The 17310-nt window shown below is 33.3% G+C and overlaps 1 protein-coding gene across 9 annotated transcripts in view; it reads right to left on the bottom strand.

Moving 5' to 3' along the window:
• The window catches only part of MLLT3 (MLLT3 super elongation complex subunit), a 363248-nt gene that overhangs the window by 21145 nt on the left and 324793 nt on the right, over positions 1–17310 (bottom strand). For all 9 annotated transcript variants that reach the window (XM_074208795.1, XM_074208796.1, XM_074208790.1 and 6 more), the window contains one exon: positions 453–528. In XM_074208795.1, coding sequence (XP_074064896.1) covers positions 453–528 — 76 coding nt within the window. The remainder of the gene's footprint in view (positions 1–452; positions 529–17310) is intronic.

Genomic DNA, 17310 nt, shown 5'->3' on the forward strand with positions numbered 1-17310 from the left:
CAGCTAGGTAATTATTAAGTGTCTGAGGTCGGATTTGAACTCAGGTACCCCTGACTCCAAGGCCAGTGCTCTATCCACTGTGCCACCTAGCCGCCCCTCTTCCTATTCCTTTTTAAATGAGAGTTGTAGCTTTTGGATCCAAAAAAATTCATCTATATAATAGTTATACCTTATATATTAGAATTATCTTCTATAAACCAGGAAGGAATAATAGAAAATGTAATAGAAGTCAAGTTAATATTCTTTTTTTTTTTAGGTTTTTCCAAGGCAAATGGGGTTAAGTGGCTTGCCCAAGGCCACACAGCTAGGTAATTATTAAGTGTCTGAGACCAGATTTGAACCCAGTTACTCCTGACTCCAAGGCCGGTGCTTTATCCACTATGCCACCTAGCCACCCCTAACATTCATTCTTATGAAATGAAAGTAAAAGAAATATCAGATGGTTTGGGTACCTTGTTGTCTGGTCTGAGATGGAGTAAAGCTGGAGCTCGAACTTGAACTTGAACTGGCTGGACTAGGTTGTTCAGACTTAAAAAAACAGAAAGAAAAAAACAGAAGAAATCAGTCAACAAAAAGGGAAATTCAGGGAGCACAGGCACCTAAAATAACATGATTCCTTATCTTCTTTGTCTACCAGGCTTAGCAATTGACTAAGTTACTGTGCTTTCTCTATGCTCCAGGTTTTTTGGTAGGTCTTAATTTTAATGAAAAATGGAAAAATGAGGAATTGGGCTTATGTATGAACAGACTTGTTTGTCCATTTCAACAGCAGAAAAACATGGTGTCAATTTTGCTTGTCATGTTCATCCTTGTTAAGATCTCCTTCTGAAGATCACATTTATTATCCTATCAATTTGCAATGAGTAATTCCAATCAATGAGTTAAAGCATGGTGATAATGAGGATAAAGTTTGGGGTTGGACTACAATGTGAGCCATTTGGTTTCACTCTGTTCCAAGTCCCAAGACAGTGCCTGTAATCTTGACTCACAAATGTATAACTGGTTACAATGAAGCCAAGATGGACAGCATGGATGGGGTCACCACAAATCCTTTGCTTCCCTTAGAGAAGCAACTCAAGGCTTGTGCTCTACAGATAATGAGTGAGTAGTAAACAAATCAATAAATATTTATCAAGTGCCTATCTAGTACTATTTGGCACTATTTTTAAGTGTTGGGGGAATATAAAAAGACAAAAGACATTCTCTGCCCTCATAGTGTCTACATTCTAATTGAGGAGACAACATGCAAAGAAATATATAAAGCAAACTATGTACAGGACAAATGGGAAATAATTAACTAAGGGAAGACAGTAAAGGGGAGTTGAAAAAGACTTTCTATAGAACATATAGAGTTTTAGTTGGGATTTAATAAACCCAATCCTTTCTCTCCAAATACTATCCACTTTCAAGGCACAAGTCATGGAAGGGAGTCTGCAGCTGTGACTTCATTAATATACAGAGGGAAATCCTGATGAGGAAATTCCTCATGATAATGTAGATCTACATCACTGGGCTTGGAAGGGCAATGGACAATCACAGATCACAATGCTGACTAGCATTGAAAATTTGACCTGCTTTATTTCTAACTTGGGCTGGTTGGTTCCTCCTTTAAAAGCCTGGTGGTCCTGTTTCTCCCCAGGGGTTCTCAAATATGTTTGTTGAAATTGCTGTGGCCATTTTATCAGTTTTAATCATACTGTAACTTAGAACTCCAGAGCTAAAGCCATCCATCAGCTTTAACCAACTCAGTGATGGGGATTGCAGACATGCTGTATAAAACTGTGGTATATCTATTTTAACATCAATAAAATTAAGAAAATTTTGTGGGGCATGGAGAATATATGTAAGAAAAAGGAAGTTCCATTTCTGAAACCTGAGCTGATCATCCCAGCTAACATTTCTTTCTCCTTTGAACTTGTATTAATATTTGTCATATAAAACACCAATTTGAACTTTACATGTCCTACATTGTATGATTATTTTCTTTATAATTAGAACATAAACAATTTTAACATGTTGGATCATGTCTAGTTTGTCTTTGTAGCTTCCCCCTTTTCTCCACTCCATTCCATTCACTATATAGAGAACACTGCACAATACATACAGCAAATAGCTATTAACTGACTACATAAAGGATAGCAGATTGTGTCTTCTTTTGAATGGTCTTTGTCAGAGGCTGAACGAAACACCTTAGGAGTCTCTTAGAAATAGAATCAGAAAATATTTGTGAGAATAGGGAAAAAATTTACTGTCATTCAAATATGATTATTGCAAGTTCTTCCTACCAATTCTTCTTCCTGCTGCAATATGTTTGTTGCTAATTCAGCCTGTTTAGTCTCCCAAAGTCCTTCCAATTCTGTAACTCAACAAATATGTACTAACAGTTTGTGAACTGATGATCTACTATTGTTCAAGACATCCATTATCCACTAAGCCGAGCTGATCACTAAAAATATCTGAAAGAAATGATCACGTGTAGCATAGATGATCGTTGATTCATGAGGTAATCAATATTTATTAGTCTTCCCCCTCCCCCCCTTCAAAATTAAGGTCATATCCCATAGATATTTATCTGACCAGCCCTTTCTCTGCATACTCCCCCTTCAAAAAATTGCTTGAGAACTATTTTTATTCAGTTGAAACAAATAAAAAAACTATTTTTTCAGTTCTTCAGCCATCCTTAGGCTAAACAGGAAAAAAAAATGTGCCAGAACCTTTGCAGGAATGGAACCAAAAACCACACAAGCACCAACAAGTGGAAGATGAGTTTTCCTTTAATTAAAAACAAAACAAAACATAATCACTGCAGAATCCAAAAATTTCTCCTGTCTTCCAGAAAAGAGGAAGCTTTTTAAAATACAAATTACAATGCTTTTATTCTTAATAAAAATGATATGCTTACAGTATTATACAGCCAGTATATTACTGAACTGAATAGTAATAACTGGCTGCAAATCCTCAATCTTTGAATCCTGTTTTGTTTTTTTGCTCTCCAAGTTTTCAGTTTCTTCCATGACAAATGTTGATGAAAGGTGTGATTTTGATAGCCCTGGAAACCAAAGCCCAAGCAGTCAAACACTAAGATTTTATTGGCAGTAGAGATTTTATTCCTTATGTTACCAAAGCAATAGGCTTCATTTAACTCATCTTGAAAGGACATCTATGCAATAGAATCCATTCCAATTTAGTCCAACTTCAAAGCTGAGAATGACATTTAGGATAACAGAAGGAACCTATATGATACCACTCTGATTCTTTACATACTACATATCCATCTGCCTTTCAAGCACAAATGTCAACACAAGAACTCAACTAAAAGACAGTCTTAAAGTTTGGTCAAACAAGGCTAATAATTATGTGATTCAAAAGGAACAAAATTGTTAATGCTTATTAAAATGAGACATATTGACATAGACAAACATGAAAAAACATATACAGAATCATAAGATCATAGATTCAGAGCTAAAAAAAGGGATCTGAGAGGCAATCAAGGGCAACCACCTCATTTTACAGATAAGAAAACTGAGGTACAGAGAGAGAGACTGAGTGACTTGCCTAGGGTAACCCAGTCGAGTATCTAGGGAAGGATTTGAACCCAAATCTTCATAACTCCAAGTGGGTAGTAGCCCATTGGGCTACATACTATGCCATGTTGTAATAAGGAAAAAAAAATACAAATAATGAGGACAAACATCTAAACACTGTCAGCAGCTAGGATTTAGAATGTTACAATTTTAGAGCTAGTAGGGACCCTTAGAGACTATTAATATATAAATGTATTTTGTTAGTTTGCAAATATTATTTACATGATTCAAATCAGGATTCCATAAAAATGTTCCCTGGTCTTTTTGGTATGTTACAAACAAACAGATAAAAATCTCTATCATACTGAACTGGCCAGGAAATGAACATTCCTACTCTTACCTGTGCTTGTGTAGAAGAGGAATTAGATTTACTTTAGTTAGAATCAAGGCAGCTAGGTGGCAAAATGGATAGAGGGTCAAGTCTAGAATCATAAAGTCTCATCTTCCACAGTTCAAATCTGATCTCAGATTTTTATTAGTTGTCTGACCCTGGGCAAGTCACTTCACCCTGTTTGCCTCAGTTGCTTCTTCTGTAAAATGAGCTGGAGAAGGGAAGAGCAACCCACTACAGTATCTTTGCCAAGTAAACCTCAAAAGGGGTCACAAAAAGTTAGCCATGATTGAAATGACTAAATTGAGCAATAATCACAGAATATCACAAGTAAGGGTGAGAGGAAAAGGGAAAAGGAAGGAATATATGTTGTTCAAAAGCAGCACCTGGGTTATTACAAATTCCAAAATTTCTCAATTTATTTTTGACACTATATCCTGTGTTGGCTCAGCTACCTCCTCGGTGGGAATGGGTAACAATTAGGGTTCTTACAGGGAGAACTGGCCAAAATGAGGGGGGAAATGAGATTCTTTAAAAAAAAAATCTGATTTCTTACCAAATACTACTCTGGCCACAGTAGCTTGCCATACCAGCTGGACTGCTTCATTGGCTTCTATCACACTTACTGTCAGCACAAAACCTCTAACACCATCTCACTGCCTGGCAGGAAGCTATACACATGGGAAAAAACATGGAGCTGCTCCAAAGCAGATGAAGCACTCTAACAATAGAATAAGAATTTCTATATTCCATTATTCCTACCTTTTAAGACACACATTACTTAGTCTATTAATATTATTCATCATTAAAACATGAAAAAATTAATTACAAAGAATTATTTAAAATGCATATATATATATATATATATATATATATATGTAGATAAAGTTTATAAACTAAAATTGTTTTGAGAAGAGCATAAATGATTAGAAAGCATCCTTGAGGAGCAGTTAGGTGGTATAGTGAATAGAGCACCAGCCCTGCAATCAGGAGAACCTGAGCTCAAATCCGACCTCAGACACTTAACAATTACCTAGCTGCATGGCTTTGGGCAAGCTACTTAACCCTATTGCCTTGCAAAAAAAAAAAAAATCCCCAAAACCTAAAAAGAGAAAGAACCTTAAAAAAAAAAAGAAAGCATCCTTGAATTTGTATGATTATATATGTAAATATATAAAAATAATTACATAAATGAATAAATATGTATAAAATTTGACAAGGTACTAATAAAATTGCATCATTCTGAATTGTTTTGGTTTTTTATGTACATTTAATTAATTTTTTTAAAGTTTCATTGATGTGTTTTGTTATTGCAGTACAAAAATTTATAGAGGTCTCCTGCGACAAGGTAAAACAAGTGAAATTTCTAATAAAGTGCCCTTATCTCAAAGTTCATATTTTAAATCATATATCTCTATTAAAAAGTCAACAGAAATCTATTTTCTTTTCCTTCTGATCCCATTGGCAAAAAAAGCAAACTAACTTCTTTTAACATAATATATGTAAGTCAAAATAAATTTCCCAAATGACTATATACAATTTGATATAATGTATCATTTCTTTGTAACTGACAGAATCCCTTATTATTGGTCCATTGCAATTATTAATGATGACTGCAATAATCATAGCTTATGCTTTCAAAGTTGTTTTTATACTGTTATTGGATAAATGAACTATTTCTATATTATAGGGTTTGGAAAATGAAGCAAGGGAAAGATAATGTTGAGAAGGCAGAAGGAAATGCTAGAAATTAAGAGACCTGGGTTAATAACAGAACTTAGAGTTGGAGAAGAGATTATATAGTTCAATGTCCTCCTTTTGATAGACAAAGAAACTGAAGCTCATAAAAAGATAAAAATGACTTGATAGTGTAACAAGCTCAAAATTCAAAGCTAGGTCCCAAGACTAAAAAGTCATTGTTTCCATTATACCTTGCTGCCTCAACAAAAGACAAGAAGGCATACTTTATCTGTTGTTGTTGTTGTTGTAGGGTCTCTCTGACCCTATTTGGGATTTTCTTGGCAAAGAAACTTTGTAGATTGTTTGAATTATACAATCTAGAAATTTTCTGGTTATATCTAATGACAGAATTGCAATTTGCACATTCCATCTTCCCCAGTTACTACAGGTCATAATGCAATGTGAGCTTGGATTAAGCTGACTAATTTTGTAAAAGTCATGGTACATCATTGTTTGGAATTTGCTTAATAAATATTTATTGAAGATGGCGATAATAAGTGTGTCTGTCAAGGTGCATACTCACAGACTATTGCTGGAAGGTTACCAGGTCAATTGGATGGAGGCCTAAAACTAAAACGTTTGTGATTCTATAACCATAGTTCTTACCAATACTTGTAGTTATTTGTTGCTGAAAGTCACCAATTCAGTCAGACTGTGGCCTGATGCTAAATGTTTATGATTAGGTAACTACAATGCTGCCAAGTCTCTGCACCCAAGTCAAACAGGTTACAGGGTATATAGTAAAAAAGTAAGATGTAAGGGAAATAGATGCTCACCAGATTTTTCAACTTGGGGGAAAGGGACAAAGGACACCCTAAATTTATGGTTCATTAATATAATGATTTCAGAAGTTCCTTCAGGTTCTGAAATTACCATCTTGTGGCAGTACCTGTAGTACTGAGATGAAAAATTAAGAGACTTGTACCAGGTATCCAGTCAATATGTCACAGGCAGACCTTCAACTCAGGTTCTTCTAGCCTCAGTTCAAGGTTTATCACTACATCCATACCAGGAGGTAAGTATTAAGTCTTTTACTGTATACATCTCAGCATGTCATTTCCCCCCAATTCTCAGTCCAATAAAATTGTATTTTAATATAATCATGTCCTTCATTAACTTTGTTTCTTTCAAAAAAAAGAGCACCATTGGTGTTTTAAAAATGCTTTCCCTACCTCATGAGATAGACAATATCAATATCATAAATTTATTAAGTGAGGAAACTGAACTTTTAAGAAGTTAAGTGATTTGCTTATTGTCAGAATTGGGGTTGGTTTAACCTGTTGCTAATTTATACCGGCAGTTATGTGGCAAGTCATGGAATCAGGAAGATTTAAATTAAAATCTGACTTCAGACACATACTACAAGTATATCCTTGGGCAACTCACTTAACTCTGCCTCAGTTTCCTTATTTGTTAAGTGAGTTGGAGAAAGAAATGGCAAACCACAGTAGTTTCTTTGCCAAAAAAAAAAAAAAAACAAACAAACCCAAATAGGGTCAGAGAGTTCCTACAACAACAGATAAAGTATGCCTTCTTGTCTTTTGTTGAGGCAGCAAGGCATAATGGAAATAATGACTTTTTAGTTATGGGACCTAGCTTTGAATTTTGAGCTTGTTACACTATTTTATCTCTTTATGAGCTTCAGTTTCTTTGTCTATAAAAAGGACACTGAACTATATAATCTCTTTTCCAACTAAGTTCTGTTATTAACCCAGGTCTCTTAATTTTTACATCTCCTTCTTCTGCCTTCTCAACATTATCTTTCCTTGCCTCATTTACCAAACCCTGTAATATAGGAATAGGAGTTCATTTATCCAATAACAGTGAAAAAACAAACAACTTTGAAAGTATAAGCTATAATTACTGCAGTCACCATAATTTCAATGGATCAATAATGAGGCATTCTGTAAATTACTAAGAAGTGATACCTTGTATCATATTGTATCTAGTCATATGGGACTATTGTATATTATATATAGTCATTTGGGAAATTTATTTTGACTTACGTTAAAAGAAGTTAGTTAGTTTGTCTTTTTTGCCAGTGGGATCAGAAGGAAAAGAAAACATATTTCTGTTATTTTTTTAATAGAGATGTATGATTTAAAATATATGGACTTTGAGATAAGGGCACTTTATTAGAAATTTTTGTAAGACAAACATATCTTGAAGGACCTAGTTAAGAAAGTTTTTGGGGAATACTTTTGTGAAGGGAGCAACTAATGCATATTTGATACATATATTAGAAGGACTGGTTGCTTATAATATTTGTAATCTTATAACAATAGTAAAGTTATGAGGAGATCACTCTGATACTTGAAAAGAACTACGTTAAAAATGAATTACTAGGATGATTTCAATGAGAAAAAAAGGAAGCTTATCTTACATAATGAAAATGGACAGGTATTTAATAATTAAATTTGCTGACTTGACTTTATTTATAGGATGTCAAAGGGCAGCAAATTAGTCATTCTGGAATAAGAATAATACAAGGAATAAGGTCCCCTAATTTTCAGTATATATAAATTTATTTTCTCTTTGGTTTTTATCATGATTGAAGACTGGAGATAGGAGAATTATTAGACACTGTGACAAAATACATTCAAACATAATTACATCATTCCTTTTTCTAAATTTAGAATATGCAAAAGAACCAATATTCAAAAGAACCACCAAAGATGATTAAACGAAGTTTGTGTTATAATTAAAAGTACCCTGAAACCCTTTCTGTGGTAAACTTCTGTAGTCAATGGAAGAAAAACCTTAACAAGTAATAACCTTAAATATGGATGGATTAAATTTTCCATTCAGGGGGCAGCTAGGTGGCGCAGTGGATAGAGCACTGGCTTTGGAGTCAGGAGTACCTGGATTCAAATCTGACCTCAGACACTTAATAATTACCTAGCTGTGTGGCCTTGGGCAGGCCACTTAACCCCATTGCCTTGAAAAATCTAAAAAACCCCCAAACAAACCAAGGAGAGATTTTAATTTTCCTCTTTCAGAATTGAAAATTCTTTTTTGTTTTTGTTTGTTTGTGGTTTTGTTTTATGCAAGGCAATGGCGGGGGGGTAAAGGGTTAAGTGATTTGCCCAAGGTCACACAACTAGGTAATTATTAAGTGTCTGAGGCCACATTTGAACTCAGGTCCTCCTGACTCCAGGGCCAGTGCTCTCTATCCGCTGCACCACCTACTTTCCCTGGAAATTCAATTTTTAAAAAAAGAAGACATAAAATGGAGAGATGAATGAATAGAAAAATATATTAGATCTCACTAACTTATGACAACTTGTACACAGGAATGTTCAAGTATTTACACAGGATACCAAGTTACTCTTACAAAAACTGAGCATGAGTTAGGGAATAAAATAATCATATAGCAATAATGCAATAAAATTAGTAATGAATGAGGAAAGTTTAACAAAGTCATATTAAAGATAATGATAAAAAATGAAACATGCCAAAGCTTAAAAGAAAATGTGTTTCCTGAAAATTTATTATAAAAAAAATCAAAAGAGAAGATTAAAGAACTTAGCATGTAATTTGAAAGATAAGAACTTAAACAAATTAGTAGCCCCTAAACAAGTAAAAATGAAGGAATCTTGAAAATTAAATAATTCAAAAATAAAATTTATAAAACTCACATAGCAAACTGCCATTTTTAAATTAATTTTTTTAAGGTTTTTGCAAGGCAAATGGGGCTAAGTGGCTTGCCCAAGGCCACACAGCCAGGTAATTATTAAGTGTATGAGGCTGGATTTGAACTCAGATATACTCCTGACTCTATCCACTGCACTACCCAGCCACCCCTTAATTAAAATATTAACAATAATTTTAAAGCTTAGTGAATCTGATCAAGAACGAGAGGAAAATCTAATTACAAAATCAAAAAGTAAGGATTTACCTTATTTGCATGAAATTTTATTTAGCATAAAAATAATCAAATTATACAATTATATGTCAAGAGAACAGACTTCAAAAGGAAATAATAATCCAATGAATAAAACAAGAAAGATATCTAATCAACTTTAATTCTTGGGGGGAGGGAAGATAGAAGAAAGCAATATGAATCACCAGAAGAATTTATGAGGGAATTCTATCAAACTTTTAAAAAATGAATTAAAAATGGATTTTAAAATGCCTATATTACCAAAAAAAAATCCTTAAAAAACAGACAAAAACAACTGTACTAATGTCCTTTTGTGGCAAATATTGTCCTGTCATCTAAATGAAAGAGAGAGTGAGAAAAAAAACAGAGAGAAATGACTGCAATGAAAAATAAAGCAGTAGTGTATAAAATGAATTCATTAAAATCATTAGAATTCTATAAAATATTAATCAAAAATATTATACAAAAAAGAAAATCTACTCAAAATAACTAAAATGAATAAAGATAATCTTAGAATAAAAATAATAATTAAAATTTATATGGTGCTTATGATGTGCAGGGACTGTGCTAAACTCTTTGCAATTAGGATTTCATTTAATCCTCACAATAACCTTGGAAGGTAGATGTTATCATTTTTCTCATTTTTCAGATGAGGAAACTAAGGCAGACAAAGCTTAAGTAACTAAAAGAATAGATGTGGAAATATATATTTATCAATAATGAGGAAGGGTCCCAATTAAGCTAAAATGCTAAGTACACAAAACTCACAAAATATCTTGGCTAAGTTAAACTGCTTTTAACCTCAGGGTAAAGGTAAGAATTGGTATAAAGTACTTGATTTAGTCATTATAGTAAATTTGTTATTTTTAATCTTTTTATTTATATGTAGTAAACATTGATAGTCATTATAAGCAAAACTTCCCTAATTTTGATTATTTCAATCAATCAAAAAACATCTATTAAGCATCTACTATGTATTAAGCACAGGAAGACAAAGGCAGTCGCTGCTTTTAAAGAGCTTACAAACTAATGCTAATGTGGATGAGACAACATGCACATTTCAATATTCAAAAATTCATGTATGTCTTCACAAGCTTCTCTGCCTCCACAGACCCATTTCTTATGCCACAGTAATTATCCACTATATCTTCATTTCCCAATTTATTTGGCTATTTTTCCAGTCAATGAGATTCTGCTTTGGTTCTCTGACATCCTTGTGTATTGGGAGGGAAAGTGAGAAGTATTTATATAAGGACATAAGCCTACAGTCAGAACATTATTCTAAAATGTTTTATAGAATGGTTGAACGATTTCACAGTTCTATCAACACATATATTTTCACAGTACCTCCAACACAGACTACTCCTTGATTTTAGACTGTTTTAAAAATTTGAAGGATATGAGATGGAAGCTCAAAGTTTTTTGTTTTTTCTAATTATATAGCTCATAATAATAGTAATTTGATTTAATAATCTTTCAAATGGTTAATAGTTTATAATTCTTCCTTTAAATAATGTTGATTCTATAAAAAAGTAGCTCTCCCAATTGTTTTGATGCAGCTATGGACATGTGGAATCAAGGACTCTGACACTTGACAGTAGTATGGTTGTATGTAATTAACTTAAATTTCTTTGGACCTCAGTTTCCTCATGTATAAACTAGATGACTAAATAATCTCAAAGGTCCTATCCAGGTCTAAATCTAGGATCTTAATAAAGGTTATCTTTATTCTATCATCCTATCACTCACAGAAGAGTTATTTTATACCTTTCCCTTTTGGTAATATTTTTAATGGTGGGAAGGATACAAAGCAGGGGTTTCTAGTAGAGAATTTATAACCATAACACCTCCTGGAATAGAATTGAAAAAAAAATCCATATGTCCCTTGATTCTATCACTCCAGGAATGAACTGTCACTAGAACTGTTCCCTTCATATCCAAACAACACTCCAGTTATCAGAAGTAATGCGTTCTGTTGTCAGGATGACTACTATTCAGTTACTTGTGAAATAACCCACTGGTATACACTGAAGAGCCTGAAATAACTCCAGATAATTTGCATTCCTAACACAGAAAAGGACTATAGTAGAGTTTACAAAAAGTTCTAAAATTGATAACTAAAAAGCAAATTACTTACAATTACATCTCTCATTTATTAATAATGAAATTGGATTTGGGAAATCACAATAATTTATAAGTGAAATTAACTGAAAATTTGACTTGCCTAGACAGAACAGCCTGTCAAAAAGGTTAATGTTAACGTTTCTTCAGGTTTCTATTCTTCAATTTATTTGGGGAGGTTGGGGAGGGAGGGTAAAGGAAAGGGGTAGCAGGCCAGTATTCTTTCATCTCCAGGTTCTGATCCTCACTTCCAGACTTCAAAACTTTCTCCCAACTCCTTCACTCTCTCCTACTCCAACAAGCATTTAAAGCTCTCTTTGGTGTGTGTGTGTGTCTGCCCTTTTTTGTTTACATTGTTATACCTTATAAAGAGCCAGGTACACACTGAATGTTTAATAGTTATTTCCTGTAATTTATATTAAAAATTCATGTCAATGGCAGTAAATCGTTTCTTCACAAACCAAAATTTTCTTAATTAAAATAACCTAAAAATCTTTCAATGAACATAACTGTGCATGTATTGTCCTCTTCCATCAACATGACTATCAGTGACATTTGCTGTTTTCCTACCCCACTCAAGAATTACAACATAGATTTCAAATCCTGAGGTGATGTACAAACAACAAATATAAATATGAATATAGATAAGATATATATAGATAGATAGATAGAGAGAGAGAGATGCCAAAATGAAGGAAAAACTCTAAGTAGGTCCAAATTATTGCAGTCATGATTTTAAGAAATCAAAAGTATATTTTTAATTAGAATTACAAAAAGATTGCCTTTACTGTCCTGACATTTGATTTGAAAACTAGGATTGACTCTGTTATGGTGAATATCATTTAAAATTCACTAGGACTTGGACTTCACTCCTCATGCCTGCAATCAAGACTTTAATATACAGGCTATTCCTTTTAAGAGAATGTGAGCACCAAATAATGGATTCAAATCCAACCTGATTTAAAAGTAAATGAAAGGGGCAGCTAGGGGTGCAGTGGATAAAGCACCAGCCCTGGAGTCAGTACCTGGGTTCAAATCTGGTCTCAGACACTTACTAATTACCTAGCTGTGTGGCCTTGGGCAAGCCACTTAACCCCGTTTGCCTTGCAAAAAAAAAGTAAATGAAAAGTGCTGGTCTTTCTCAAATGAAAATTCTCTTCAGTGATGCTCTTTAGGTGGGTTTCCCTTCTTTTTACAGTGACCATTTTAATCAGGGCCCATTGAAAACCACACATTAAATGAGGGGACTGGTTTAAATGAGCTATTCTGTAGGAAATGTCTCCTGAAAATATTAGCCTCTAAAACTTATCATCTACCTCCATTTTGACTATATAACATAGGAAATTATAAAAAAAAGAAAGCCTCCCTCTAATACCCAAAGAAGTGAATAACTAAAAAAAAGAAAAATGTCTAAAACCTAATATGTTCCTAAATTTCAAAAGAAAACAATGTTATCTGCTCTCAATTTTAACCAACAAGATGGACTATTTAAAAAAAATCTTCCCTATAATAAGTACTTAAGTTTCCATTAAGAATAATAATTTGTTTTTAAAAAGTCATGCTTGCAAGATTCTAAATAAACCTGCACTCACTCTTATATGAGCTCAACAGTTGCTTTTCTCCATAAATCAATCCATTGTTGCCCTTCAGAATGAGAAGGCAGATTTATAGCCTTTTACCCCTTTTTCTCACAATCAAAAAGATGCCTATTTCGGTAACAGAATGTTTCTCTTCTTCAAGAGTGTTTGGGATTAGGTGGTAGGGGGCAAGGGCCTTTAACATCTGCTCTCTTCAAGTGAATGACACCTCTAGTTCTCACAGTTGGGAAATTGAAAAGCAAATAGCCATCAATAAATATAATTTTCCAATCTCAAGAGTTAAAACTATGCTATATTAGAGTACCCTTACTTTCACTTTTGGTATTCAAAAGTTGTTTCTTTAGAGTTCTATCCTTCAAAAGCAAAAAAATTCACCTATTTTTATTGAAGAAAATAATTACAATATAAATTTGACAACATTAAAAATTAACTTACATAATTTGAACATAAAACAAAGACCACCCTAACACTTCAAATTTTCCTAATTCAAAAAATATATCTAAAGTACACTGTCAAGACCAGACCTTTTTTCCGAATCTTTGTAGCAACACAACAATAAGTTCTGTTTATAGCAAAAGAGCTGGTATGCTTTTATTTACTTTTTAAAAAAATTATTAATATATTATTTTTATATCTCCTAGATTTCCTTCTCTTTACAAAAATATGGAACACTTCATTAATTTCATATCAATTTTATGTAAGGGCTATACTAATGTCAATACTGTTTCATTTGTAGTACTGCAGAAATGAGCATACTTTTATGTACATAAAAAAATCAAACATTTGAAAAAATATTAAATTTACAAATTTAATACCTTGAATGAAAATTTCATTTCAATCATCCAATTCTTGATAATGTGTATAATAAATATTTACATGGGGAAACCTGCATATTTCTGAATTAATAAAGTCATTTATGGATACTTGTATGCAGATAAATATAATAGGTAATTATGATTTAAAAAACCTCAGTCAGCAACAAGAAGATCCAAATTAGGATAAACCCTAATGTTAATCAGTCACAATTTTGGAAAGAAAAACTACTTTTAAATAGCTATCAGATAGAGAAGAAAGTACTGATGCATAAAAAGACAATTTTTTTTTCAGTCACTAAAAAATAAAAGACACAGGTACTGCTCGGAAAAAAAGTTTTGTTTTTTTTTTAAACTCTTTTAGAAGACTAAATTGGGCCTTACATCTATGAATATGGAATAGTGCCTGCTGGGCTAACACTTCTTGTTACCAGAGCTATCTTTTGTCACTTAAGCAAAGCTTTCTGACAGTTTTACAGGCTGTTATCCCAAGGACTTTGGAATTTATGGCCTTTATTCACTTGGGCTTTCTGCTCTTATCTGCTGGTTACTAATCACTAAATAGATATTTTTATGGGTCTGAAATTAGCTCAAAGGATGTCCTTCAACAATGGCAACTCAGGACAGAACCAGTTAAAGGTCTCCTACATCCCTTCCCTTTTAGCCTCAATTTTCTCTTCATGCAGATGAGTCAAGACAAATTCAGAACCAAACTAATAAATTAGGATTATACAGAATTTGCAAGTTTGCTTCTCAGTTGAATGTTCAGGATAGATATGTCAATATCTCTAAGCCAATGTGAGACTATAAATGTGATTGGCTGTTCAAAAGAGTGTAAGCATTTCTAACAATAAGACAACTCAAATCAGTTTAATTACATCAATCAACAATTAAATACCTAAATTAAGTGTTGACCCCTGTGATTGATGGCAAATGTCACAAATAAGAAAATGAGACAGTTCCTGCCCTTGAGGAGGTTAACATGGGAAAGAGAAAGCTGAGATAAGGAAATAAAGCATATATACAAAATAAAGATGGATGCTTGGAGCTCAAGGTGGTGAGGAAAGGGAAAGAACCTCTTTGATATAGGTAGCAATTGAAATGTCTGGATGAGAAAAGAGAGGGGAAAGAATTGGGGGGAAGAAATAGAGTAAATCTATACAAAGGCAAGAAAGAATTATTTCATATATCTAGGGAATGCTGGATATATAACTTCTCATGCTGAGCCTCTGCCAGCAAGCAGTCTTGGAGGATGATGTACCAAACAAATAAAAATACTAAAAACAAATAAACTAATTGCTTCCTGGAAGTAGAATATGCTTGAGATGCATTAGGTTGAAGGAAAAAGAAAAATTATAAACCTATTTGCAAATCTTCCTGCAATACAAGTAAGCTAAAATAGCTCCTGAATCCCAGAGTATTCTGGCAAACAGTAATGATTCAGTCTACAAAGTTCACAATACTATATTAAATTATATGCTCCTGGTCAGAAGGGTAGCTATTTACTGGTCCAATGGATAGAATTCTAGGGCTAGAATCAGGAAAACTCATTCTCCTGAGTTCAAATATGGTTTCAGAACCTTATTAGTTGGGGTGGGTAGGTGGTGCAGTGGACAGAGCACTGACCCTAGAATCAGGACGACCTGAGTTCAAATCCAACCTCAGATGCATAATAATTACCTATTGGGCAAGTCACTTAACCCCATTGCTTTGCAAAACAAACAAACAAACCAGACCCTTATTAGTTGTGTGAATCTGGGCAAATTTACTTTAGCCTCTTTGACTCAGTTTCCTCATCTGTCAAATGAGCTGCAGAAGGAAATGGAAAATCACTCTAGTATCTTTTCCTAAGAAAACCCCAAATGGAGTCACAAAGGGTTAAACATCACCTAAAAACAAAGCCTGGCCAGAAGGAGACAAATTATTGTTATACAGATTCTGATTCCTCTCACATTGTAACAGAATATAAGAATGTATATATTTCTTTCTTTTTTTTTTTTAAAGGTTTTTTGCAAGGCAAACGGGGTTAAGTGGCTTGCCCAAGGCCACACAGCTAGGTAATTATTAAGTGTCTGAGTTCAGATTTGAACTCAGGTACTCCTGACTCCAAGGCCGGTGCTCTATCCACTGCGCCACCTAGCCACCCGAATGTATATATTTCTTAAGGATTTCTAAAGTTGCGAGGTGAATGACAACAAACATTTTACAACAAAAAGTGTTCCATGAATTTCACTATGAATAGCTGACACCTTTAATAACATCCTGACTATAAAGCATTTTAAAAATGGGTTCACTACCTTATGAAACATGCTTTAAGCATCTATATGGGAAATTCCTTATGAGTTTAATAAGGAATTAGGGGGAGCACGTTTTTTTATTCATTACAGCAGCTATTGCAGACTTTTTCCATCACATCTCAAGTCACCCAAGGCATTCTTAATCTCAAAGTGGCCTATTTTATTAAGAAAAGCTTGAGAATACCGATGACCCTATTTTTACTATTCTCCATAAGATTGGTTCTTTTATCATATCTCACTAGCTTTATCGAGTTCATCAGAAATTATTTGTCAGAAAAGGAAAATGATGTAATTTCACAATTTTTTCAATTGATCAAAGTAACTTAAAAATGGTTTACCAACAAAATATTAAATGTTTATATTTTTGTTTTATGCTTAAATATTTCATTTTCACACCCTTGTTCTATTTAAAGTTCTGTAAGTCATTTTAAGGCATAAAATTTAAATAAAATATATTAAGTATTTAATACCCTACAAAAATAATCCCAAATACCTACTTTTAATAGAAAACAGAAGTACTCTCAAGAAAATGACAGTGCTATAGAGGGCACAGTTGTGGGAGTCATGGGTTATGAGGAACAATCACTCCAGAAGAGAAGAAAGTAACTTAAATACAAGTATATTTAAATTAGGTCGAAAGTTTAAATGACGAAAAACATATGTTCATAACTTTCCCATTGTTAATTCGTCCAAATGCATTGGCTAATAAAAAGCAAACTTCATTCCTAAAGAATCTTTTTAAAACTATGTATCCATTTAACATTAGATGTGTGGTCAACTTACATTTTGTTTTATAGAAAACATGTAAAATAGATTATGATCTCTTGAAGTATCCCTGAACTTTGAAACTACTTTAATAGATGATGTATACTTTTCTAAGACAGTTCTGATTTCTGTAAATTAACTGCATCTAGTCTATGTGTTCTTTTATCTACAAGCAAAAA

Source organism: Macrotis lagotis, chromosome X, assembly GCF_037893015.1.
Source record: "Macrotis lagotis isolate mMagLag1 chromosome X, bilby.v1.9.chrom.fasta, whole genome shotgun sequence".
In the NCBI taxonomy this organism is placed as follows: Eukaryota; Metazoa; Chordata; class Mammalia; order Peramelemorphia; family Peramelidae; genus Macrotis; species Macrotis lagotis.